This window comes from Panthera tigris, chromosome E1 (genome assembly GCF_018350195.1).
Source record: "Panthera tigris isolate Pti1 chromosome E1, P.tigris_Pti1_mat1.1, whole genome shotgun sequence".
In the NCBI taxonomy this organism is placed as follows: Eukaryota; Metazoa; Chordata; class Mammalia; order Carnivora; family Felidae; genus Panthera; species Panthera tigris.
In genome coordinates, this window is record NC_056673.1 from 60096180 (window position 1) to 60121768 (window position 25589).

The 25589-nt window shown below is 62.5% G+C and overlaps 3 protein-coding genes and 2 long non-coding RNA genes across 6 annotated transcripts; 2 read left to right on the plus strand and 3 right to left on the minus strand.

The window, feature by feature from the left end:
- Positions 1-1816: 1816 nt before the first annotated feature.
- Positions 1817-6366, plus strand: LOC102971964. Of its 2 annotated transcripts, XR_006211101.1 has the most exons (5): positions 1817-1835; positions 4925-5033; positions 5169-5240; positions 5449-5618; positions 5766-6366. It is a non-coding gene; the product is annotated as an uncharacterized LOC102971964 (long non-coding RNA). The 2 variants fall into 2 exon arrangements; XR_444610.3 differs by lacking the exon at positions 1817-1835 and having other exon boundaries at positions 4606-5033.
- Positions 2101-3226, minus strand: PPP1R27 (protein phosphatase 1 regulatory subunit 27). The gene is made up of 3 exons (XM_007079110.2): positions 3037-3226; positions 2801-2951; positions 2101-2479 (listed from the first exon to the last, which is right to left on the minus strand). The coding sequence occupies exons 1-3, from the start codon at positions 3224-3226 to the stop codon at positions 2356-2358; spliced, it is 465 nt and encodes a 154-aa protein (XP_007079172.1). The 3' UTR covers positions 2101-2355.
- A 797-nt stretch (positions 6367-7163) lies between the features above and the next one.
- On the minus strand, positions 7164-16709 carry P4HB (prolyl 4-hydroxylase subunit beta). Its single transcript, XM_042966289.1, has 11 exons — positions 16493-16709; positions 15366-15572; positions 13814-13947; positions 13540-13677; positions 10272-10376; positions 9962-10087; positions 9580-9780; positions 9131-9251; positions 8834-9015; positions 8644-8730; positions 7164-8056 (listed from the first exon to the last, which is right to left on the minus strand). The coding sequence occupies exons 1-11, from the start codon at positions 16641-16643 to the stop codon at positions 7976-7978; spliced, it is 1533 nt and encodes a 510-aa protein (XP_042822223.1). The 5' UTR covers positions 16644-16709; the 3' UTR covers positions 7164-7975.
- A 619-nt stretch (positions 16710-17328) lies between these two features.
- LOC122233527 lies at positions 17329-18754 on the plus strand. Its single transcript, XR_006211102.1, has 2 exons — positions 17329-18045; positions 18568-18754. It is a non-coding gene; the product is annotated as an uncharacterized LOC122233527 (long non-coding RNA).
- A 3695-nt stretch (positions 18755-22449) lies between these two features.
- On the minus strand, positions 22450-25383 carry ARHGDIA (Rho GDP dissociation inhibitor alpha). Its single transcript, XM_042967222.1, has 6 exons — positions 25298-25383; positions 23641-23860; positions 23442-23525; positions 23068-23144; positions 22915-22978; positions 22450-22747 (listed from the first exon to the last, which is right to left on the minus strand). Exons 2-6 carry the CDS (start codon positions 23828-23830, stop codon positions 22548-22550), a joined length of 615 nt encoding a protein of 204 aa, XP_042823156.1. The 5' UTR covers positions 23831-23860; positions 25298-25383; the 3' UTR covers positions 22450-22547.
- Positions 25384-25589: the final 206 nt, after the last annotated feature.

Genomic DNA, 25589 nt, shown 5'->3' on the forward strand with positions numbered 1-25589 from the left:
CCCGGCACCCAGCAAGGCAGGGTCTGAACCCCAAGGAGCCCTAGCCTCTGAGCCTCCGGGGCAGCAGACAGGGCCAGGCCCGGACAGCTCAGCCGACCTGAGCCCTCCGGAGCCCACCACTGCCCTTGCCTGCACCCCTGCCAGGTCCCGGGACACCCCTGACGTCAACGTGGCTGTGCTCAGAGACAAGGAGGGAGTCTTCCAGATGGGTGAATTTTGTTACCTTGCCCTTCCATGGGAACCAAGGACTTCAGAGACCTCCTAGGGGAAGGCAGGGCATGGGGGGGGGGGGGACCCGAAGCCCAGCCTCTGGCCACCCAGTCTCAAATTCTTCCCCCCGCCCCCCCCCCCAGCCATATGCTTTAGGACAGGAAAGAAGATGCTACTCTGTTTTCCAGAAAAGTGACAATGAGTATTCCAGAATTAGAATCGGTGATGCAAATGGTGGGCATTCCTTTAGAATTTCCGATGTTAAATTTTTCTTAGATTCCGCTTTCCCGTCACATCCTGTGTCTTTGTGGTACTCAACAGTTTCAGCCACTAAGACTTCTAGAAATGATGTTACCCCAACAACAGCCAGAATACTGCTGTACCCCACGTCCAACAGGGGCTTTCCCTTGAAGATCCCTCAGGCCAAGCCCCTAGCACTGCCCCACCCCCACACCCTCTTTTCTGGCTGCTGACAGCCGCTCCCATCCCCAGCAACAGACCAGCGCCAGCCTGTGCACCCCCCACCACGTGACCTGGAAACCTCAGCTCACCCCAAATCAAGCCCACGCCCCGCTTCCTCTCCTCCCCACTCCCACTCTCTCTTAAAGCTCTCTACCCAGGACTCCCTCACTGCTCACCACAGACACCTCAGGGCCTTTGCTCAAGGTGTCCCCTCTGCCCAACACGACCTGACTCATCCTCGGGAGTCAGCTACAAGACAGCCTTTTCTTGGAAGTCTCCCTGGGGCTGGGCGGAGAATACAACTTTTGCACCTCCGTATCATCTGATGTTTATGACAGCCCGGTGGCCTTCGTAATTAGAAAGCCGACCCCCACACGGCTTCCACCCCATCTCTGGAAGCCCCCTCCGGTGGTCAGGCCCTGCAACCCAGGGAGCTCCCCGAGGGCGGGGCAGACGCAGGCCCGTCTTCCCCCGTTCCCACCCTGCACCTGGCACCGCACCACCTGGCCTGCGGAGGCCGGGCTGTGGGAGAGGCTGGATAACGGAAGGCAGGGAAAACGGCGGGGGGCCTGGCCAGCTGCATTCCAAGAGCCAAGGAGCATCCTCAGGAACGCTCCCTTCGGAAAGGGGGAAGGCAGGACATTTGTCAACCACCGCGGCGGCAGCTTCAGAGAATGGAAAGGGCGGGCCCATCGCTGCCCCTTCCGCGCCCGTCTCCCCCGGGGGGACCCAGGCGCCGCGTCCCGGGACAGGTGCGGACCGGCCCCGCCACGTCCCCACGCCCCCTCCTCACCGCACCGCCCGCGGCGGGATGCGCGCCCCCCCCCCCGCCCCCCCCGCCAGCAGGCCCAGGGACTCAGGCGCAGCGGACGGAGCGGGGCGCCCGGTCCCGGCCCTCCGCGACCCCGCCCGGGCCCTGCCCTCGCGAGCCGCCGAGCCAGGGCGGGTCCCGGCCGCGCCCGCCCCGCCCCGCCTCCGCCCCCGCCCCCGCTCCCGCCTCACCTCGCCCGCTCGGCCACCGCCGCCGCCGCCAGCTGGGGCCCGGCCGGAAGTGACGCCACCACCGCGCGCGCAGGCGCAGGCGCGGGGGGCACGTGACCGGCGCGCGCGCCTGGGGCGGGGGCGGGGCCGCTGGGGGCGGGGCCAGAGACCGGGGGACCGCGGTACGGGCGCCTCCGGTTTCGTTAGGTCCGGGGTCGGCGGGGTACCGGCGGGAGCGGCGGGAGCGGGGGCTGCAGAGCCGAGGGGAGCGGAGCTGAGGGCTGGGGACGCTGGGGTTCTGGGAGTCGGGGGTCGGCGGGGTCAGAGACCTCAGACCCCGGAGCCCCGAGACGCTGGCTCCCTTCCCTGGCGCTGCCCCCTGCACCCCCAAGCCTGGCGCTGGGATGGCAGGGCCCACTGACCACCGGAAGCGGGAGAACCGGGACGGCCCCGTGCCCAGTAATCAGGCTACCACCAGGGGCTGGGGAATGACGTTTATTGAAAAAGTAAAAAGTGTCACGATAAAAAAAAATTCACCTGGAGAAAAAGCCAGGCCAGAAGCGTGGGGGGTGGGGGTTGTGCCCAGGTACGGGCTCCTGGCCAGCTGCCGCCCCTACCGGTGGGGCAAGTCCTCGTACGTGGGGGAGGTGGGCACCCAACTTCTCTCCGGAGGGCCAGAGCCCCGGGAGGGCAGGGCTGGGCTCAGTCCATCCGAGTCCCTTGGAAGAGCTCCACCAGGTCCTTGAAGTCTGGGTCGATGAGGTCTGAAGGCAGGTCTCCATCGTCGTTGGCTGCGTCTCTGTCTGCCCCCAGGGAGATGAGGTACCTGGGGTGCAAAGGTTGTGGTGGGGGGAAGGCGGCCTGCAGGATGTTCACCCCAACCCCGGCGTAGCAGGCTAGAGTCCTGGGGTGCACCTTTTTAAAAAAAATGTTTCCAGGAAGGGTGAAGAGGAAGAAACTTTATCCTCCAGAAACAGTGGCTGACTTTTCCCATTTGTTCTAGGGAAGGCAACAGGGTAGAAAGGAGATCCTAGAAGCTCTTAGGGCTCTTAGCTCTACTGCCAGGGCCGCCTTTCAGGAGACCACATCCTGGAGGCCACCTGAGGTCAGGGCATTTGGGATGAAGCCCCTGGCCTGGCCCTCTCACCTGGCTATGTCAGGGTACCCGTCGCTGCAGGCGATGTGCAGGGGCGTCCACCCAGTCTCGTCTCGCTGGTGAATGTCAGCTCCGTACTTGACCAGCAGCTTCACGCACTCCAGGTTTCCAGAGAGCACGGCTTCGTGCAGGGCGGCCAGGCCTGGGCAGGGCAGGCGGGAGGGGTCAAAGCTGAGGTCTTCCCCCCAACACCCCTCAGACCCTCAGCTGGCCCCACAGGCGCTCACCTGAGGGGTGGATGGTGTCCAGGGTGACTTTCCGAGCCCGGATAAAGCGCCCTACCTGCTCCAGGTCACCCTGGCGGATGTGGTCTAAGAACAGGACATCGTTAGGGAAACGCACGCTGCGATCGGCCAGCATCCGCCGGCGCCGATGTCGTGGGCTGTATCGGGCGTAGCGGCTGGTCCTGCTGGGCATCCTGGGGGCTGTGGTGGGTCCACCTTGCGGGGACCCTACTGCTCGGGGGAGGGACGTGTCCGGCCCGGATCAGACAACGCATACAGGCTCTTCCCGCGCCACCGCCGCCCCGTGCTCTCCTGTGATGAGGCCACCTCCCTCTTATATAGGGCCCGCAGTGCTATATAAAGCTGCGTAGTCATGCTCACACCGGGAGGGGCTGAAACAGAGCAGCTCTGCCCTGCACACAGGATCATGTTTCGTGGCTCGTCTTTCAGCCCACCTGTCGCTCTGCCCCGGCCAAAGGGTCAGATCCTCCCTGGCCACTGCTGTCTGCCCCACAGCTGGGCCTAGAAGGTGCCTTACAGAGGGCAGGAGAAGGCACTAGAAGGACAGGACCCATAAGGACGGCAAGCGGGTACCAAGGGCATGGAGAGGGCCCAGGCATCTCCCACAGTCCTGGGAGCTCAAGGAAAAGGCCCGAGGTCTGGTGGGGGTGGCTGCTCCCACCTCCTGAGAAGCAAGGGGCTGCCCACATCTGAGGAAGCACAGGGTCCTGACCATGCCAGCACAGGTCCAGCCCCACCCATGTCCCCCCCCCCCCCCCCCCCCCCCCCCCCCCCCCCCCCCCCCCCCGCCACTTGTCACCTTCCAGCTGGGCCTGCACCACCTTGCCCTCCCGCTGGGAACCTTCCCAGGTTAGAATGTAAATAAATGCCTCTGCTTCCACTAGCCCATCCCACCCTGCCCCCCAGGTAGCCCTCCCCACACCGCCCTCATTTCCTTCTAGCCCCCGTGCCCTCCACCCCCATTTCCTCTGGCTCCAGGCTCCTGCCGCTAACTGCCAAGGACACACATGCTCACACCTGAGGGAGCATTCAGTCTGCTCCCCTCGGAAGGGCCATCACGGCCCAGGTGACGTACGCACTCTGCCTGGTCCGGGCTTCCCTGTGAGAACGTAACCAGTGCGGTGCGTCGAAGATGCCCGGCAGGCTGGGCCGGCGCTAGCAGTCCACCGCGGCAGCCTGTGTCCAGGGGTGGCCGAGACTTTGGCGGGGAGAAGGGCCAGTGGAAATGAGCCTTGCACACAGGAGCAGAGCTGGGCCAGGAGCTCACGGGGTCGGGGGGGCAGCGCCCGCAGCACGTGCTGTTGGCTAGCTGGGTGCGTTTGGGCTGCTATAACAAAGGGCCAGACTGGGGGCTGAAACAAACTTTATTTCCGGGGCACCTGTGTGGCTCGGTCACTTAAGCGGCCGACTTCGGCTCAGGTCACGATCTCCTGGACACTGAGTTCGAGCCCCACATCTGGCTCTGTGCTGACAGCTCCGAGTCTGGAGCCTGCTTCGGATTCTGTGTCTCCCTCTGTTGCTCTGCTCTGTGTCACTCGGTCTCTCAAAAATAAGTGAACATTGAAAAACAAAACAAAACTTTGTTTCCTCATGGTTTTAGAGACGGGAAGTCCAAGATGAAGGCGTCAGCAGGACTGGTTCCTTCTGAGGGAGAATCCAGGCCCCCTCCTGGCTGCTGGTGTCTGTCTTTGTTCCCTGGCTTGTAGAGACATCACCCCATCTCTGCCTTCATGTTCACACGGCCTTGCCCCTGTGTGTGCCTGTGTCCAAATTTATAAGGTCACCAGTCATTGGATTAGGGGCCGCCCTACTCCGGAATGACCTCGTCTTGAGCGACCACATCTATGACAACTGTCTATTTCCAAATTAGATCACATTCTGAGGTCCCGGGGGTTGGCACTTCAACTTAGGAATACTGGAGGATGCAGTTCAAGCCATGACACTGGCGAGAAGCCCCTGGGGAGTCTCTGGAGTCCTGAGTAAGGACAGAACCAAGGCTGACTGGCACTCTTCTTGGGGGTGGGGCCGGCCACCTGGTCACCAGCAGCCTTGCATCACCAGGTTGGTCTCCATCCAACAGAACCAAATCAACAAATGTATTTAACACCCTCTAGGTGCAAAGCCTTGGGGCCAAATGCTGTGGAGAAATGGGGCACCGCCGAAGACAGACTCCCTGCCCTGACAAGGTTTTTCTCGGCTGGTCTCAGAGCCCCTACCTGCTGGCCGGGCCTGGCCACCATGGAACCCTCCTCCCAGGCCAGGCCCTGCAGGGCCCCCGATCCAAGGGTGGTGCCTGGGGTTCCTGAGCTTCAGGGCTCAGAGGACGGTGCTGGGTGACCTTAACTCCTAGTCACCTGGGAGGAGTCAGTATACTTTCTTCTGGCGTGTTTACAGGAGAAAGAACTTTCCTTTGATGTGAAGATGGCCTGTTCTGGTGTCGTGGAAAGTTCTGTCTGCCCTCCCTGCTCAGGGGATCAAATGAAAGAAGGCTTTATGAAGCTGCCACCCAGGCCTTCCTGAGAGTAGCCAGGCCTCGGGCTGGAGACAGGCCCCGTCCTACCAAGGTGAGCTGAGAGCTTGGGGGTTTTGGCTTTTGGGTTTCAGCTTGGGCCAGAGAAGGGACTGGTGCCCAAAGTGCCCCCTACCCCATTCACAACAGACTCCCCTGAAAGGTATTTAATGTGCTTTTAATTCTTATCTGGGCACTGGAGCCGTCCTCTAAACCGTGGGCCTGGCCTGAAGCGTCTCACTTTGGAACTTTTTGTCAGAAGCTGGCTGTGAGCGTCTCACCTAAGAATGTTGGTTGGCAAACCCTAACTACCTGTAACCACATCAGAACCACACCTGTATTCATGTGGCTTTCTTCCTGATGCCCGTGTGAACCCGCGATCTGGCTTGTACGATGTTAGGTTTCTACCTTCTAGAGGAATAAAGCAAACCAAAACATTTAATGCAAAAAGCCCACTTTGGAAAGTCCGAGGAGTGCGACTAGTGGTGCTTTTTATCCAGCAGAAAACAGGAGCCAGAGAGCCCATTGGGAGACTGGGTGCAGGGCCCACTGTAAAGCCTGTCCCTGCCGGCAGGCTCTGAGGCCTGAGGACCTGGGGGGGCAGGCGGGGGAGGGGTGTCTGGTGCACCAGGGCAGTAACTTCCTGCCACCTGGAGAGAGAAGTGAAGGAGGGCAGGGGAGAGGAAGAGAGGGAGATAGGGAGATTGGGACGCCCGGGCTGCTAAGCCTTAACTGACCACCCTGAGTGTGCAAAGTTGCCTGCTAATCCAGCAGCCCGGCCAGGTTTTGGACTCCACCCCCACATCCTCCCAGCAAATCCAGGCCCTGGAATGTGCTAATCAGCTGCCTCTGCAAAAGGGGAAAGGTACGGGTGATTCACCCGCCGCTCCCAGGAGCACATGACACCGTGCTCCCTCCCGCCCGGTCCCAGCTCTCCATGCGGAGGGGCCTGGCTCTGGCGCAGTTGGGTCCACAGGGTCACCCACACCGGTCGCTGGGGGCAGGGAGCACAGGATCGGACCCCGCCTTCCCCTCCCCCGTGGCAGCCTCGCTCTGTGCCGGGTTTCCTCCTCTGGAGGCTGGAGGGCGTGCGCCCCCTGGGGGAGCAGCTCACATTTTGGAGGGCAGGGCCGCCGTCCTCCCACTGAAGCTGAACGGCGCCAGCTCACCTTTCCGCGGCTAAGCGCCTCGTTGTGCCAGCAGGACGGAGGCCCCGCACACCTGAACCCGGGAGCGGACCAGCTGGAGAGCTGCCGGCACAGGCCACCAGAGACTGGAGAACGGGGGAAGGAAGCCAGCTATGGGCGGCGCTCACCGCGGGCTACTGGGCTGGGGAGGCAGCACAGGGCTCTGGTCGGCGCTGCCCAGAGTGCTCACACCGGGTGCTCCCTGCCCGCTGGCTGTGGACCGTTCACCTGGGCGGGGGGCGGGAGCAGCGCCTCCACCCGGTGACCTGCAGGCGGTCACCACCTCGGGCTGACGACCCAAGAGACTCCTGTGGCTGCCGTGTTGGCGCCACGTGCCAAGAAAGGCCCTGGCGAGAGGCCCCACCCGAGCCCAGGCCCCGGAGGGACCGTACAGCAGAGACAACGAGAGGTAGTAAAATTTCAATTTTATTTGGCCAATGTGTTCAATTCCAATATTGTGGTAGAAATGCCTGAAAACTGTCAACGTGTGGTTCGGCTCAAGCACTCCTGACCGTTTCCCAGCCTGGAAATGGGAGGTTCTGCCTGGCACGGGCCTCAGGTTACCCCGGAAGTCACAGAACGGGGGGCCTGGCTCGGGAAGGATGGGGGGCTGCCCGGGGCTCGGCCGGCACCCACCACCCCTCCGGGCACAGAAGGCCCCCCGCCTTCCCCACCGTGCCAAAGCGTCCATTTAACCAAACACCGGGAGAACCACGCTCAGCCATGGCAACACCAGCATGTGGAGAGTGGCTGTCCAGGCCGGCCGGGCCCCTCCCCGAGCAGGGGACAGGAGTCTCCGGGGAGCCACGGCCAGAGTGGAACGGACACCCTGACGTCCAAAAATGTCTAAAAATCCCACCGATGGCATGTTCAAAAGTGACAGTGTAAACCTAACAGGAAGGAGGCTTCACCTGCCCGAGATTCCAAGACATTTTAACGAGCACTTTGGACAAAACCATGTACGAAAAAGTACGTCACGATTTAAAAAAAACTGGCCCAGAAGATGGGCTGGCCTGGAGATAAATCCCTTTCCAAAGATTGAAAAGCAAAGGGTGATGGGTTTCGATTTACACGTGTGTTAGAATGAAGTGTTGCTTCAGAAAGTTCCCTGCATTTCCGATGGACGTTCCCTCCTTCCAGGGAGGGGCCCCAGCTTCCGGAGGCCGCGCCGCTGGGGGTGCGGCCATGAGGTGCCGTGTCTGGGCGCCGGGGTCTGGCCTCCGTGTCACAGTTCATCCTTCACCGCTTTCTGATCGTCATCTTCCTCCAGGTCAGGCTCTTCCGCCTCTTCCAGATCTTCCAGGTCCTGGGGCGCAGCAGGAAGAGGGAGGGAAGCAAGCACGTGGGTCGGGAGGGACCGGGAGGGACCGGGAGGGACGGGGCGGGGCCCTTCGGGCAGAAGCAGCCAACCGTCGGCTCTCAGAGCTTCCGCCCACAAGACGGTGCAAGGGGAGCCCGGGACCCCAGCCTCCAGGGTCTGTGGGGCCGCCGACAGCCCGCCGACCATACCCCGCTGAACTGACCGCTGCCCTGGCCCCCGCCCCCACACCACCCTGCCCTCTGGCCTGGGCACAGACCGGCCCAAGCTGGTGGCCGGTGGGACGCCTCAGCCGGCGGCCGGGAGGAGCGTCCGGGTCCAGCGCAGTAGGGAGCCTCACGGGACGAGTAAGTCTCTCAAGCAGATGTCAGCATTTAAAGGCCCCTCTCGGGCGCTCCGTACAGTGTGTTCATCGGGGAGGATGGCTTTGCGGGGCACGGGGAGGGCTTCCCGGCAGCCCCCCAGCCCGGGTCCCCGTGCCTGCCTCAAGTGGCGCCCACGGAAGCCTGTCCCACGGACTACACGGTGTGACCCAGAGGCTGGCCGTGGCCGGGCGGAACCAACGTGCCACTTACATCGTCGTCTCCGGCCCCGTCCTGCCCACCGCTCTCCAAGAACTTCTTAAAACCGTCTAGTGTCCGCTCCCCGTTGTAATCAATGACCTGGGGGGGGGGGGGGGGGGGGGGAAGAATGTGAATCAGGGAGCCGGTCCCGCGCTCCCCGGCCCCGCCCCCCTCCTCCCCCAGCCCCCGGCCGGAGGCGCACCGCTCTGTCGGCGCCTGCCGGGAAGAACTTCAGCGTGGGGAAGCTGTGCACTTTCACGGCCTCCACCTCGTTAGCCGTCGAATCCATCTTGGCGATGACGACGTTCTCGTGGTCCTTGTACGTCTCTCCCAGCTTGTCCCAGATGGGGGCCAACTGTTTGCAGTGCCCACACCACGGGGCGTCTGGAAGAGAGCGGCGGAGTCCCCCCCTTGGGCCGAGGAGCCGCTTTCTGCCCACCCCCGGCCCGCTGGCCCTCGTGGGGAGGACGCGCGCACGAGTGGAAGAGGCTCCACTTACAGAATTCCACGAAGACGTTCTTTTTCTCGTCAAAAGCAACTTCTTCGAAGTTTTTCCCAACCAGCACTTTGACGGGCTGCTTGTCCCAGTCTTCGGGCAGCTCCTGGCTCATCAGGTGGGGCTGGGGGGGCAGGCAGAGCAGGGTCAGGGATGGCTCGAGACCCCACCGGCCCCTAGGACCCCCACCCCGGCCTGAGACACACAGGGACCAGAGCTGCTCACGGAGCCTCGGGAGAGGGCCGAGCCCACGGGGTCGGGGCTGCTCGGTGCTCCCCAAGCAGCGGGACCACCGCGTCTCTCCCCAAGCATCTTCACGCCGTCTGGGGCCCCGTCCGCAGGAGTCCACGCCCAGCTCGGACACCTTCCAGATGCAGCCGCAGGGAGCCCAGGACCCCAAAGGCCGGGAGGCCGGCGCGGGCCGGCTCCACCTCGGGATGTGGCTCCCCCACCTTGATCTTGCCCTCCAGGAAGCGGTGGCAGAACTCTTCAATCTTCGCCGCCGTCAACTCGTCCGACTCCGGCTTGTACTTGGTCATCTCCTCCTCCAGGGTGATGAGGCGCACGGCGGGGCACTCCTCCTTCTTGAGGCCGAAGAACTCCAGGATCCGCTGGTTGTCCGTGTGGTCGCTGTCGATGAAGATGAACAGAATCTAGGGGAGAAGCGGCAGGTGAGGCGGGGGGCCGCAGGCAGCTTCCGCTCCCCTGCCTGGCTGCTTCCCGCCACGCACACTGTGCAGACTCGCACCGCCACGGCCCGGCCCTCCCAGAGGGACCCGGGAGCCGCAGAGAGCCCCGGGCCACCCTGCAGCCTGAGTCACTCGAGCCGCTCACCTTCCCCTTGAAGCGCTCGGCGGCCTTCTTGAAGTTGCTCAGTTTGCTCTCATAGTCAGACACGCTCTTGGGCAGGAATAGCAGGATGTGAGTCTTGATTTCACCTCCGAAAATCTTCGGGGCTGTCTGTGTTGTAAACAGAGGTTACTGGGTCTGAGCCACAAACTAAGCCATTTACGCAGAACATTCTCTCAACGGCTGCAATGCCACCGCTGCAACGATCTGTACGTGGGGGTTCCTGGGGTCGGGACCCCACGACCCTCACACACCGCCCCGCCCTCAGGGCGCAGGACCCACAGGAGAGCCGCACCTGCTCAGTGAACTCGATGACCAGCGGCAGCTGGTTGTGCTTGATGAAGTCCAACAGCTTGTCTTTGGTGATGTCCCCCTCGAAGTTGTTCCGGCCTTCGTCAAACTGTGGGCACAGAGAGGGCTGTGAGAACCTCGGTCCTCCCAAAGCCTCCCATGCCGCCCGCCCCGGCCCCCGGAGCCCAGGTTCGGCCCGGCACAGCAACCCGGAGTTGTGATAGCAGAAGCCACACGCCTCTGTCCACCGAACAGAGCCAGATGAGGGCTGCAGACAGCAGCCTCTTCCGGGCACTGAGCCACAGCGACACCAAGGGGAGAGCGTGGGGCTCTTCGGGCTGCAATTTCGTGCTCTTGCTCAGAACACGCGTTCTCCCGAGTGTGCTATGCCCTCAGATCAGAGCAGAGCGACAAGGGACGTCCCGACAGACTGACATCAGCCAGGTCTGCCCTCCACAAGGTGGAGGCTAGAAACCAGCAGAACCCGAACACGCTCACCACTCAAATGCAGTTGTCTGGGAAAAACTAACTTTCATAAGACCTTCTGATTACACGTAACTGTTACTTAGACGGACGAGTTCTTATTTAAGTAGGCTCCATGCCCAATGTGGGGCTTGAACACACAACCCTGAGATCAACAGTCACTCACTCTACCGACAGAGCCAGCCAGACACCCTAGACGGTTAGGGTCTTAGAAACATTTCTCGGTTCTGATTCCTGACCTGGTAAAAATCAATAGATAGAACCCACAGCAACAGAATCTCTTTGGGATCCCCAGTAATATCTAAGAGTTTCAGAGGTCCTGAGGCCCCGAAGCTGGAAGGCTGTTGCTACAGACCAGAGAGGCCCACGGGCAGCCGTGCAGCCAAGCTGCAGCCCTGGCTCTGGGTGGAGCGCAGAGACCACTCCCAGCACAAAAACGATGCTGCGTCCACACCTGTTCGCACGAGCATCTCATCCTTCCCTCTGAACTCTCGAATGAGTCCCACAGAGAGAAACTACTCACCTTTTCTTCCCAGTCATTTCCAGTTACACTTCCCCGAAGGAACTTCCAGAAAAGCAGGCGGCCACTCCCTGCTCCCGCCAACATCACATTACAGCCTGACCTTCATTCGGCTCGACTACGACACCGGCTGCTAAAGTTAGACCAGATCGAGGGCCAGGTGCCAGGGGCCACGAGCACAGCACCCCCAGGAAAAGCTGAAGCCTGCTCTCTCTTCCCCAAACCCAAGGAGAAGAGGGGAAAGGGGATGAAAAGCCAAGGCCAGGGGGCCCGGCTCCACCAGGCATGCTCCTGAGCCCCTACCAGGGGCACACAGGCCCCCACTGCTCCAGAACCGTACTGCCAGCCCCTCCAAGCAGTGGGCGGCGTGCCCAATTTCATGCCCAGAGGCCCAAAGAACAGAGTTGCCGCACGCACCTGTCTTGAGACACAATCTTTTTAGTAATGGGGTCACGTCACACTACAGTCCCCGTCTACTTCAGTAAAAAGCACACAACCAGCCTTCATTCAGCCAGGGACAGTAGTGAAGCCCAGCCCCGTCAGGCCACAATGACAAACATCCCCAAAAGGCGCAACGCTGCAGGCAGCGGATGACAGGCCTGGCCCGACACCTACTCCTACCCCTCGGTTTCAGGAAAGAAAAGCAAAGTAACCACCAGGACGAATAAAGACACAGAATAGCTCTCAAACCAGAAGTCCAACTGCCAGTGACCCATGACCCAAGCCGCCATCCGAGCCCCCATCCTTCCCAGCAAGTGGCCTGCCCTGTCCCACTAGGGAGGTGCCTGACTCAGTGAGGCTGCCCACAGCGGCCCCTGGACAGACCCAACACGCTGCAAGAAACGGGATCGAACAACCTAGAGAAAAGGGAACAAGAAAGACTGAGGGAACGAGCATGATGGAGAAAACGGGGGCCGGCCCAACAGAGCCGGGAGGGGCCAGACTTGAGCCTTCTCCTCCTCCTCGTCCGTACGACGGTCTGTGACTGCAGCTGGGACCCATACTGACCCACGCGGCACAAAGTCCCCGGGATCCTGCCAGGCCTCTGCTCAAGGCTGCCCCCCAACTGGCACCAGACCCAAGGGGTCATGTCACCCAGGCCGCGCCCAGTGCCCACAGACAACGGGGAGTCGAGGCCGGAGGATGCCTGAGAACTGGCGCTCTGGATTTTCAGGAGGTAGGAAAGCACGGTTTGGACGCGAGATGGCACATGGGTCTCGGCGGTCTCTGAGACACCCTCCCCCTCCGTCAGCCTCAACCTCAGGACCCAGGACTCTGGCCACCCGCAGAGGCCCATCCCACCCAGTCCCACCCGGGCCCCCCATGGGGGCCTCATAGCCCCTCCGTTCCCTCGGGGACGGGGGGGGGGGTGCTACGAGGATCTAGAATTGTTTTGAGGAAAGCAAGACTACAGAAACACTGGAGTGGCAAGGACGCTGGAACAGAGCCACCCGGAGCCACCTTGGCGTCCCCAGTCGACGGAAGCACAGCCACCTTGGCGTCCCCAGTCCTCAGGAGTACAGCCGGGAGACACCCTCACCCCTCCCTGCCAGCCCCTGGCAAGGTGCCAGATGCGGCAGTTTCTACACAAGGTTACCTGTCTTCAGTCACTCGGCCCAGATGCCCTACACGTGGGGCGCACACACACAACGGCCTTAGACCAGAAGCCGGCGACCTTTCTGACCACAGGGTCTCCTGCTTTGCTGGAGTTCCAAACCCGCCCTCTTCCCACCAGGACAAAACAGGAGCGAAAGGCCCGATCCTCATCCCCGAAGACACGCCTCCTGTCCCCTGCCCCTCTCTCCTGATTTCTGCCCTCCTCTGCCTACCACCTGCACGGCCTCCATTTCCAGGGATCAAAAAGTTGAGCAAACAGGAGTGTCGGCCGCACGGCACCATCAACGTAACTGATGCCTCATACTAAGAATCACGTGCTTAGAAAAGATTAGGGCGGCAGACCTTCCTGAATATTTCGCCATTTTCTTTTTTTCGGAAACACTAAACACTCCAGAGCAGCTCTGCCTTCATCAAACACGGCCCTGGAGCTGCCACTCGAGCCGGAACAACGGGCCCACAGCGCAAAGTCTGAAGGCCACTGTCTGAGTGGCTCCTATGGTCTGACGTTGCCAACAGGCCCCCGATAAGTCCAGCTGGCGGTCCAGCGCCGCCCGGGCAAGGTTCTCAGGGGCTGGAAGTGATAAGGAAAGCAGCCCCCCCCCCCTCCGCGGTGTCTCCATGCCCTGGGCGGGGCTGCCGGAGGGCCACTTACCTTCTTGAAGAGCACAACCCCATCCTTGTCCAGCTGATATTTGGAGAACACGTCGATGTTGGACGTGATCCCAAAAGGTATGTCATCGATGGCCTCCGCTGCCAGCAGGAACTGCTTGGCAAAGTCCGACTCCACATCCTACAGAGAAGCAGCAGAGGTGGCCACTCACCCAAGCACCGAGGGTCCCGCCCGGGCCGCCAGCAGGACAGACAGGCAGTACCCAGACCACAGGGAACCTTTCCCCGACGGCGGGGCGCAGTGCCGAAGCCTCTACCTTGAAGAAGCCGATGACGGTCACTTCGCTGGACTCCAGCAAGGCCTCCGCGGCGGCCCTGTCGGGCAGCGTGCTGGCGGCGGGGCCGGTGCGTTTCTTCAGCCAGTTCACGATGTCCTCAGCTTCTCTGCCAGCTGCACCCAAATACAGGCGGGTTCCGCTGAAAACCGGGGCCCACCCTCCCTGCCCGTTCTCCGAGCTCTCTGCCAAGACCGGGGCTCAACACTCTCCTTCCAGAAGAGGAACCTTGTCTACGCGTCTGTGCAAATCCTAGCGCTAAGAGCACTATTCTGCCTCTTGAGAAACCGGGACTGGGTGTGAAGCAGGGGAGACGCAGCGGCTGCCCCCAGGGTAGCAGAATCACGCCGCCGCCCCCTCCTCTAAGCCCTCTGCACTTTCTAAATCCCTTGACGCTTAAATTCATCAAGCACACACTTTCCCCCAGTGCCCTCACTCTAGGCTCCGTCATAATCAAAGATGTAATGCAATTCAAAAAAAATAAAATAAAAAAAGGCTGCTTGGTAAATCAGCTCGACCCCCGCCTTCCCCGAGCTCTAGCTGGCCTGGGACATAAGGACCGCTCAGGGGTCCCTGTCCTCGGCCTGGCCCTCCCACATGCCTCCCAGACCAGCAAAATGAGAGCGATCAGGCTCCCGCACGCCACCCAGAGCTGACAAACCGAAAAGGTAGAAGCCTGCTCCTCCTGGGACTAAGGCCAAGCCCTTCCTCCCCTCAAAGCATCTGGCCACCTGGCCCGGCACAAGGAGGGTGCGAGGCTCACGCTTAGGATTCTCCTAAGTGGCAACGAGATGCTGACTCATCATTACAGGTGGAGTTAGGAGCCGCTGTCTCATTCACCAAACCTAAGCGCGAGCGATGGGACCGTGGGAACCTTGCACTTCCTGTCCTGAGAGCGAACCCAGGCGAACGTGTGAACAACAAAACAGCAGCCTAGTAAGAACACCAGAGCCGCAGACGTCAGAATCAACGAGGCTGCTGGAGAGCATTCTGACAGAAGAGCCACAGAACCGGTTCTATGGACAAAAGTCTCTCCTCTTGTCCCGGTACCTACCAGGCTACAAAGGGGCCCAGGCCCCAGGAGGCAGCCTGAGGGGCCGGGCCTTGCATTTGAGCTCTGCCAGGACAGGTGAGTGACGCCAGCCTGTCACCCAGTGGCTCTCAGCCTCAGCCCCTGCCCTGGGGAAGGCCCCGGGCACTTGGCTTGGCACACCGGACAGTCCCAAATCGCTACACCTGTAGCTCCAAGCGGGCCCGAGGGCCCCAGCCTTCCTCCTCTCACTGGTCAACCTTAGGCCAAGCCTCAGCTTGCCACCCGCCCCGGAAGGATGTCCCTCTCTACCTGACGCACTCTTCGGGGATGGGAGCACTTTCCTCGAGAGCGTCAGAGGCTGACCTCGACTGAGAATCCAGTCTGAGACCAGGTTCCCCGCCTTGCCTCTGAAAGCGGGCCTCCCCACCTCTCAGGTCTCTCCCAAAGGCTGCAGGCACACCCCCGTCTGCAGGGAAGAGAAGGGCGGTGCAGCAATCACACCTGTGTACTCTCTGGGGGCAGCGGTGTCTCCGTTCTTGAAGAACTTGATTGTAGGGTAGCCACGCACACCATACTGCTGAGCCAGATCGGACTCCTCAGTGGCATCTACCTTTGCCAGTCTGATCTCCGAGCCTTCTGCCTTCAGCCTGCCAGCTGCTTTGGCATACTCGGGGGCCAGAGCCTTGCAGTGGCCACACCATGGCGCATCTGGAAAAGAAACGGATGCTGGAAAGCAGCGTCGACCAAGTTCCACCGCTTCCCCCACCTTCTCCTGGCACTTCCTTCCATAAAAATCTTATCTACTCACCAAGATAACCCCCCTGAACCCACAGGGCTGAGCTGATAGCTTGACGCTCTTGGGCAATATTGGTACAGAGGCCACGAACGACAAACTGACACCAGACCCCAAGCTGCTTGGCACGGGACAAACGACGGGTGACTTCCCATCATCTGCAAGCAGTGAGGGCGGTCACGTCCCTGGGATCTCCCAGAAAAGTCAAGAAGCCAGCGCCTCGGCACCTGTACGCTCAGCAAGACCTAGTCGTGAATGTGCAACACACACCTGTGCACGCCTGCCCCGAGACTCCCACTTAAAAGTGACTCTATGCACTGTGGGAACACAACTCTCTGCCAGCTCAGGTTAGCAGCTCTGGCGGGCTGGAGCTTTCCACCCCAGGTAGTGCTTACACACTTATAAACGCAGACGGCGGTGCTGGAGTCTGGGTGACAGCACTGCTAAAGCGAGCTGTATGGGGTTGAAGGTGGGGCGCTCTGGGATCAGTCCTGGGGGGCGGTCAGGGGGCTGGACCCCGGCGTGCTCCTCTGTATTGGTGGCAGCTGACACCAGGCTAAAGGAGGGCCCCTGCCATGTGGACGTAAGGCACAAAGCATGTCCTGGCTGTCGGCCTGCGGCCAGCCTTGGGACCCGGCTCAAGCAGGAGGGATGCCCCCAGGACGTGGGCAGCGCGGGGACGCCGACAGCAGCTCTGCGCGCCGCACCAGCCCGGGACTGCGCCTCCGGAGGGGGGGCTGGATGCTGACAGCCCCGGAGACCCCCGCCCGTCCCGCCGGCCCCCCCGCGTCCCCGCCCCGCCACGGCGAGGCCCGGCCAGGCCGGCGGCACTCACAGAACTCCACCAGCAGGTACTTGTGGGCCGCCAGCGCCTCCTCGAAGTTGCCCTTGTGCAGCACCAGGACGTGGTCCTCCTCCTCCGGAGCGGCGGCGCCCGCGCGCGTCAGCACGGCCAGGGCCAGGCAGAGCAGAACGCGGCGCAGCATGTCGGCAGCGGGCGCGGCGCTTCGGTTGGCGCCGCCGGGACAGCGAGGCCACGAGAGCGCGCGCCGGCCGCCCCGCCCCTATAAGCCCGGCCGCCGCCGCGCGCGCGCCCGCCTGCGCCCACTCTCGATTGGCTGGCGGGCTCCGGGGCCCACCTCCAAAGCGTTCGCATTGGCTGTCCGTTCTGGCCCCCGACCCCGGATTCGAAATCGCCATGGGGGCTTCCCTCGCCCTCGCCCGAGATTGGCCGAGGAGCTCGCGCTCGCACTCTACCCGGTTTTTTCATTGGCTCCCCATGGAGAACTTTCTCTCCCTCGACTTGTGACTGGTGGCTTTCTCCTACACCTTCCGCGGGTCTGGAATGGCTGCTACCTTTGGAGGCCAGGATCTGCGGCTCCTGATTGGCCAAGAGATACGCGCACGCCCGCGCGATCCGTCGTCAAACGTGGCAGTGGGGCGGAGCTCCCGAGTGAAGGGCGGAGCTGCGTCTGCGCCTCTGAAACCCTTCGTGTTGCATTCTGATTGGACGGCCTGTCCTTAACTGACACCGCCCCCCCAGCTCTGCGAGTCGGAAGGTGAGCCTACGCAACTTCCGGTGCGCGTGAGGGTCGGGCGATGCGTGCCGCGAGCCCAGCACCGCGGGGCCGGCGGGGCCGACGGGGTCGGCGGGGCTCGGCCGTCCCGGGCGGTGCCGGCGGCGGGTCGGGGCGCGGAGGCGGCGCGCAGGTGGCGCGGGGGACGCCGAGGCAGAACGTGATACGGCCGGAAGGCCGGCGAGGAGGCCCACCAGAACGGGCGCAGGAAGAGGGAGGTTGGGCCGCTGCAGCTGAGGGTCCAAAAGCGGGGGACTCGGGGTCTCGGGGGAGGCCGACTCGGGGGGCCGCGCACCTGCCTCCCCGCCGGCTGCCGATTCCTGCTGGCTGTCTGCGAGCCATCCCGGGCCCCCGGGCGCTGCCCTCCGCGGCGGTGACCACCTGCCACCGAGGCGACGGGAACTCCCGTAACTTTTTTATATTCAGATGTTGCGTTGGTACTTTGTATACGTTGGGCTAAATTAAAACGTTTGACTAGCTTCTAGAAATTTTAAAATATCGGTTGTGGCTCCCACCCTATTTTTGCTGGACGGCGCTGCTCTAGACTGATCCGCCGTCCCTTTCCGTCACTGCTCAAAGCCTCTGCCACCACGTCTGCCTTTCCCTGGCAGCCCGCCCCACCCCCACCCCTGGAACAGACCGTTTGTCTCCAGGAAACCTTCCTCTTCATTTGTATTCGCTTCCTCTGTTGCGAAACGCCACCACCAGTAGCTTTGAGACTTCTCATCAATTTAATAACATGGCAGGAAGAAGAGAAACGCCCACGTTAAATGTACACGTTGGCTGTAATAATCTCCTCATTTCAGAAATGGTAAGACAGAAAAAAACATGCATTCGTGCTTTGGAGAGTTCACATTTGTCGAGTGGTTGCTTTTGGAGGGGAGGGCATGTGTTCCTGTCTCTCCTGTGTGGGGCTGCCTCAACTGGTGTATGCACTCCTGAAGGTCAAGGCCATGTTCTCTGCTCTTCCCCCAGTGCCAGGGGAGCAAGGTTCACCGAGGTGCTTGTACCTGCTGGCATCCGTGTCTTCACAGGGACGACTTGACAGGAGCTGGGACTTTGGGCATAGAAAGGCGGTGAACGTGTGCCTGGCAGGTGCCGGCCTGCGCCCCAGCTAGGGGGGCATGGGGTGGGGGAAGCCCTGGCCTGGGGCTTCAACAGATGAAAGACAGCTCTTCCTAACAATTGCGAGCGGAGTCCTCCCCCTCTGCTCTCTGCGTATGGGTGGGGATTGCCTCATTGCTGCACTATCTCCTAACGTTTTTATGATTGCCACAACCCTTATTTTACAGACCGCGGGGCCTGATATAAGGGTTATTTGTATCCTGTCTAGATTTCGGAAGCGCTCGTGAGACCAGGGTTTAGGTGCCTCAAGAGTGGGGTTTGAGTTTCTTCCGCTGGGGACAGTGAAGAGATGATACACACCACGACGATGAGTTTGTGCCAGCACGGAGGCAGCTTCGCCCCAGAGCATACAGTCCCGACAAAGATGAGAACGTCGGGATCGAGGGGAGAATAAAGCAGACAAGGGTGCAACGGCCGCGAATGAGCCTCACTGTGGCCGAGTCTGCCTCCATGGCTGCCGCTGAGGGCGGCCGAAACACACCTTGATGCGGGCGACTGGCCTCTGGCCTGACCCAGGCACGGTATTCCGATACCTCAGCCGCACCAATGTGCCTTCTCCTCAGGATGCCTTTGCTCATCTTGAATTGGCCTCACGTACCAACCCGTGCAGGAGCAGCAAAGCGGGGGTTCAGCTGGAAGGAGGCCTGGTTTGGGGGAGGCCTGAGACCCCCTGTTTCTGTGGGGTTGGTCCCGGAACACAGGCTGGTTGACTGAACGCCTCTGCAGGCCTCAGCTTTGAGGGGAGGGCCGGCTCGGTCTCATTCTTCCTAAGACCCACTCACATACCTTCCAAAATCAGCTCCAGAGAGAGGCAGTGGGGTGTGTTCACCTTGTGCCCCAGGCCCTGGGCCGGAATGTGCCCTGGGAGGTTGGTGCCCCACCTGCCCCTGTGGCTGTGTCTTGGGGGACCCACACAACTACAGGGCATCCTCCAGGCGTGGCATTCCCGGAGAAGTTGCCCATTAAATAGCAGATGTTTTGATAAATACCATTCTCAAAAGTAGAGTTCTCAGAATAAAACTGCCTTCCAATGCGTGATAGGGTTGGAAGGAGGGATAGGGTCGGATAGGGTGTGTCGAGGGAGTCATGGCAGGTTCACGGACACCCCAGAAGTGCTCGCTGGGCCACTGAAATCTGACTAGGTTGCCGATCAGGCACTATCCCGCGGTCCTCTTCCTGTGCATGTTGGGGGCGAGGTGGTGAGCATGCCCCCGGGGTGGGGGCTGCAGGCGTCCTGATCGTGGAGCGGGACTGCACGGGGGCATGAAGATTGTCCTAAACCACAGTATTTGGTGATCAGTCACATCAGGGGTCCTGACCTGGTGACCACGGCACCCTCCTCAGTGGAAGGGAGGGCCCATCTTGGAGTGGATGAGGAGGTGGCAGCTTGGGGATTTCTGGGGGACGTGGAAGAGGACGGAAGGGAAGAGGGCCACAGACACCGGCTCCCAGACTGTAGGCAGGTTCAGGGTGGAACCAGGAGGGTCAGATTAGACTTGGGACCCAAGAGCCACGTCCTGCAGGCACCACCCTGTGTTGCCCCTCAGCGGGGGCGGGGGACAAAGTCCTGGGGATTGGCAGTGTGCCTGTACAACTGGGCACTCTGGGTCCTGAGTTCACATGTCTAGTAAAGCTGGGGAAATCCGAGAGCAAAAGTAGTAGGCCTTCTGGCCTGCCAGCCTCAGAAGGCCCTGGCCCAAGGCGCTGCTGACGGCACAGGATTTCCCTGGGTTTAGAGGTTTGCACTGGACCTTTCAGGAAGTGTACCCGGAGAAGGGAGGTGGTGGCCCCAGCGCTATGGACTGACTGAGATGGGGCTTTCTGCCTCTGGGGGTGGGGATGAGCGCCATGAGATGGGGATGAGGTTCCATGAGAAACCTCTCATGAGGTTCCATGAGAAAGGCCTCAGAGCCTGGAACTGGTCTCCCGGCGGCTCCCTGCCCGAGCCTGTCCCACCAGGCCTGTCTTGGGGCTGCACGGCTCTGGCTCTGGGAGAGGTGGGTTAGGGTCTTTGACCCTGTGGAATCAAGAACTGGGGCCCAGGCTGCTTCCTGCCTGGGCTCTTGGGTCTGTGTCTGGGCAGGAAGTGCCATCTCCTCATGCCATCGAGCACGGGGCCCCCATAAGGAGGGTTGAGGCAGTGACCAGCCTTGTAGGAGCTGTCCTGGCACGGGCATGTGGCCCAGCCCAGCTGGCGATAAGCTGCCAGCCGAGCACACTGTGCTGGAAGCAATGGAAAGGGGCAGGCCGCCTTAGGTGTGGCCAGTAGAGGCTCCAGGAGAGCAGTCCGCGTCCCCACTGTGTGGCACCCGACCGCTTTTGTAACCCACGTGGGCCAGGTAAGAGGGTGTCTGGAGCTTAGGTTGCCCACCTGCCCTTTCCTCACCCTGGGGTTGGGGAGGGGCGTCAAGGTTACTGAGTGCCCTGGGGGTGGTGCTTGGAGAGGAGGCAGGACCATCCTCCTCTCCACTCCCCACCACCCCAGGCCCGGCAGAGGCCTCCCTGGTCCACGGGATTGGCTGTTACTCAGGGCTCTCCTGGCACTTTTGCACCTTAGGCAGCGAGGGCCCTCTAGTCTCCTCCAGTCTACCCCTGCTTCACCCTTTCCACCCTTGGACGGCTGATCCTGCCTGTTCCTGCAGCCCACAGCACCGACTGCCCCCCCCCCCCCAGCACTACCAGAGGGCAGCAGGGCCCCTCCCATCCCCTACCTGCATGTCTTGCCTGCGCACAGGCCTCAAACCTCCAGCGAGGCTCCCCTTCTTCAGGGTTGGGGCATTTCCCGAGGAGCCGGTGCTCTAGACCCCAAGACGGGCCTACCGCGCCCCCTCCCACTGCCCCGAATCCGGGGGAACTTGGGCACTTTGGGGACTCCGGTTCCTCACCCACAGTGAACCCTGGCCACTCGACATTAGTATGAAAGTGGTCACAGAAGCAGCGGCTGCCACCCAGGAAAAAAGCATTCCTGCCGCCTTCCTGCCCCCGCCCGCCAGGAGACAAGCAGCAAACACCCTGGCTCCTTTGGGGGAGTTTATTTCCCGGTCAGAAAAGGAGAAGCAGGTTCAGGCTCCTGGGCATTCTAGGCCCCGTCCTGACAGGGAGAGGGGGGCACGGGGAAGGTCGGGGAGGGGAGGCACAGGGGAGGGCTCCGACTGTGCGCGCTTGGTCCCACGGTTGTCCTGGCTGGGTGTGGGGAGGGCCTGCCGGGGACGGTGGCACCGAGCCTGGGGGCAGAGGTGGCAGGCCAGGGGGCCCAGAGGACGGCACATATGGAGACAATAAATACTGACGGGCCAGGCACGCGACCCCGGGCCGGCAGGCCCGGGTGGGACACATAAGGCTCGGCCGCTGGCTCTGTCCGGCGAGGGCCGTCTGCTGGGGCTGTGGGCTCCAGCGCCGCCCACCGGGACAAAGAAGGCAGAGGCGTGAGGACACCCGGCCTCCCGGATGGGAACGGAGGCAACTTCAGTTTTGGCAATTTGGCTTTCCCAGAGCCCCTGGAGCCGTCCCCACAGCCCTGGCCGGGGGAGGGGGCCGGCGAGGCCCTGGCGGGCAGGGGAGCAGCAGCACATCCCACACACTTCCCGGGGCCACGGGGATCGCAGATGGGGCGGGGACCGGGGAGACCACATGCTCATGCAGACACGGGGGGGGGTGGTGGTGGTGGTGGTGGTTAGAGGTTAGTGACGGCCCCCACAGCACACGTTCCACATGTTAAGGCATCATGGTTAGACGGTTACTGACAGCGATGGATGAACTGACCGGGGACAGGTGAAAGCAGGAGGGTGGCCGGCCCCCAAGAGGCCTCCAATCATGCACCCCACCCCACCCCACCCCACCCCCGAAGAACAGGATTCAGGGCAACTGCCAAGGCCACGAGGTTCCCTTGGAAAAGCCGGGGCCTCAAGTCGGGTTAGGACGGGTGGGAGGGAACCTGAAGGGGTACGGAAAGGGAGGTGGAGGCCTGAGGTGCAGGCTCCCTCCCCTCTCTACCCCCCCAGCGCAGGCAGAAGCAGCAAGGCAAGGCCGCCGAGGAGGAGGAGGCCGGGGGCCCGCGGGCGGGTGGGGGGAGGGGGGGCAGGCCTGTCAGCACTTTGGTAGGGGGCTGGGAGGGGGTGGGGGCGGTGGGGGTGGGGCGCGTCAGACAGGTCCGTCCGTCCGTCTGTCTGAAGGCCCGCCCCCCGGGGCTCAGTCCTTCCAGTCCTTCTTGATGGTGAGGCTCCACTCCCACGACAGGTGGTCGGTCTTGTCATCGTCTGTGAAGCGGGACTTGATGTTGTAGCTGCCTCGGGCCAGCATGCCCTTGGGCGCCTCCTCCATGGGCGTCAGAAACTCGTACTCCTCTGCCCGGGGCCCGTAGCTCCCCACCATGTAGTCGGTCTTGTCAACTGCGCGTAGGAAACGCACAGGTCACCAGTGCCGCCCGCCTCCACCTGAGGCCGGGGCCGGGGCCGCACACCGCTTCCTTCCTCTCCCTGCTGATCCCCGCGCCCCGGGCGGCCACCTCCACCTGCCCCTTCCCACGGGCCAGCCAGGTGGCGCTCGCCTCACTCACTCTTGACGCCTTTCCTGTACGTGTGCTGGATGTACTTCATGCCGGACACGATCTCCCGGTTCACCTGCAGGGACACAACCCAAACACGGCTCGGTGGGGCTCTCCAGGCCCGACTCCTCCCAGCACCCCCCCGCCCCCCAGCGTCTGCCTTACTCGGAAAGAAATTTTTATCCGGTACTCCACGCCCTCCTTCAGCACAAAGGACTGCTTCTTGAAGCTCTCCAGATCACCTGTGCCGAGGAAGAAGCTTGTACTGAAAGGCTCGGCTACAGGAAGCTGCTCTGACCTCAGCATGTCCCCCGTCTGCAGCTGCAGGGCACCCCTTCCGCTCCCACCCTGACCCAGGCGGCCCCAGGTAGCCCCACCCAGGACCCAGGCCTCTCCAAACTCAGAGTCCACAAACACTTCCTGGCTGCACTTCTCCGGCCCCCCACAAGAGGGCACCAGCATTCCAAAAGACTATTTTCAGCAGAGCCCGCAAGGTGCTGGGCGGCCTGGGCCGCAGAGGACCCCCGGATGCCACTCACCTGTCAGGTCCAGCTCCAGGGGACCGGGGGCTGTGCTACACACCAGGGTCAGGCGGGTCACAACAACATTGGGGACGTTGGGGTCTGCGGAGTGAGAGCAGGTTAAAGCTCTACCCCACTAGTGACTTGCAGGATGGGGGAGGCAGCAGAAACCCCAAAGTGACAGGTGTCCCTCTCAGCATTGCCTCAGCCCACTTACCAGCAGACACAGCTACACGGCCCAACAGGGCCTCCTTGTACTTGCGCAGACTCTCATCGTCCTTGTCCAGCTCCTGGATCTCCTGGATACTCTTCTGGGCGGGGGGCTTATAGTTGACCGAGTGCTCGTCCTCCTCATTCTCGGCTGCAATCTGTGCTAGCTGCTCAGCTGTGGGCTCCTGCTCGGCCATGCTCACTTACTCTAACTGGGTCTGGCACACCTGTGGGCAGGGACAGGGCTGTGGCAGCCTGAAGGGACCCACAGTGTCTACCTCTTCTGTCCCTCAGCAAGCCCCACAGCCAGCACAAGTTCGCTGTTGAAAAACCTCTGCAGGTAACCAGGCTCTATATTTGGACCCCAAGGGATAGTTGCCTTCTGGAAGAAAGCAGCTCCGAGCAGAGCTTTGCAAAAGGCCCAGACACAGACTCCTAAGGCCCAGAGGGAACCACACTCCTTGCCCTGCCCACCTCGGGGACCTGCTGGGACGGTCTGGACAGAGCATCCAGAACTAAGTGGGGCCTGGAGCCCGCTCCTCAGGGAGACCTGGCATACCTCTCCCACCCTGGGGGAAGAGACAGACCACCAGGCCCAATTGACAGGGCCCCTACGGGGTCACTTCTAAAGTCCTGCTGTTCTTTTGGAGCTGCCTAGACCCTCTCCCCAAGGGACACCTCCTCCTGGGTCTCCCTGACCAAGCACACTCCTTGGGCCTTGTTCTAACAGTGAAGCAAGGCCTCACCCTGCAAACGCAGGGCTCTCCTGGAGCTCAGACGACCTGGCCAGCCTGAGTCCCACAGGTGGGTCCCAAAAGTCATGAGGAACCCTAACCATGGGCTAATGTTCTTTCCAACTGTGAGGGTTTGTGACCTGCCTATGCTTTCAGGACCCTCGTTCTGGATCCTGGCCCAGAAGAGCTTGGGACAGCGCTGTGGGAACAAGGAGCAGTGCATGAGGCTGGCTTCAACTAGGAATCCCCATCGCACCCCGCTAGAATCTGAGAAGTAGCGGAAACCACTCAAGTCCTTCTGGGCGGTAAGGGAAGTGGGCCACAGCCCGGTCAGCACTAGACCTCAGGTTGCCCCAGAATGATCAACGCCTCTCCCCACGGACCAGCCTAGCAGCCCGGAGCTGCCCGAGCAGCAGACCTCACAAAGGGCCGCTGGGAACCCCGAGCCGGCCGGCCGGCCACTGGTGGGGTGGGGCCCGCCCGCTTTCCCAGGCCTCACGGCCGCTTCCTCTTAAATTCCTCTAAAATGCTCACGCCCTAACGCCACCCAAGTGCGGCCGCGGGCGACAGGCTCCTCCGAGTGCGATGGCCGCGGCCCACACTTCCTTCCGCGGGGCCCCGCAATCTGGGCGGGCAGGCACGCCGCGCAGGGTGGGGTGCTCGGGAACCGGGCAGGGGCGCGGTGCCCACGCTTCCCTGGCCGGGTGCCGGGCCCACCACCCCCGGGGAGGGGGCGCCGGGCCCGGGTCCAGCCGGCGCGCATCGGCGGGGAGGGGGCGCCGCGGGACTCGGGCGGCGGCCCCAAAGGAGGCCCGCACCGGCCCGCGCCCACCCCCGGCGGGCGGCGCGAACAAAGGCGCCGCGCCCCCGGCCCCCGCGGCGCCCCCTCCCCAGCCCCGCCCCGCCCCGCCCGCCGCCGCCGCCGCTCACCGGAGGCTCGACCGCGCCGCTCTCACGCTCCCTCCCGCACGGAATGACGAACGTCGCCGCCCCGCCCGCGCGCGCCCGGCCCGCCACTTCCGGGGTCACGCGACTTCCGCTCGCGCCGGGCGGCGGCGGAGGGCGCATGCGCGCGCGCGGGCTGCCGGGAGCGCGCCGCCACCATCTTGTGGAGCCGGCCTCGTGGGCGCGTCCCGCGAGGGCGGGGCCGCCTGGGGGCTTCGCGCCCTTCGCTGCCGCTGTTTTCCGGCCCGGGGCGGTCCTCGGGGCTCGGCCGCTCTCC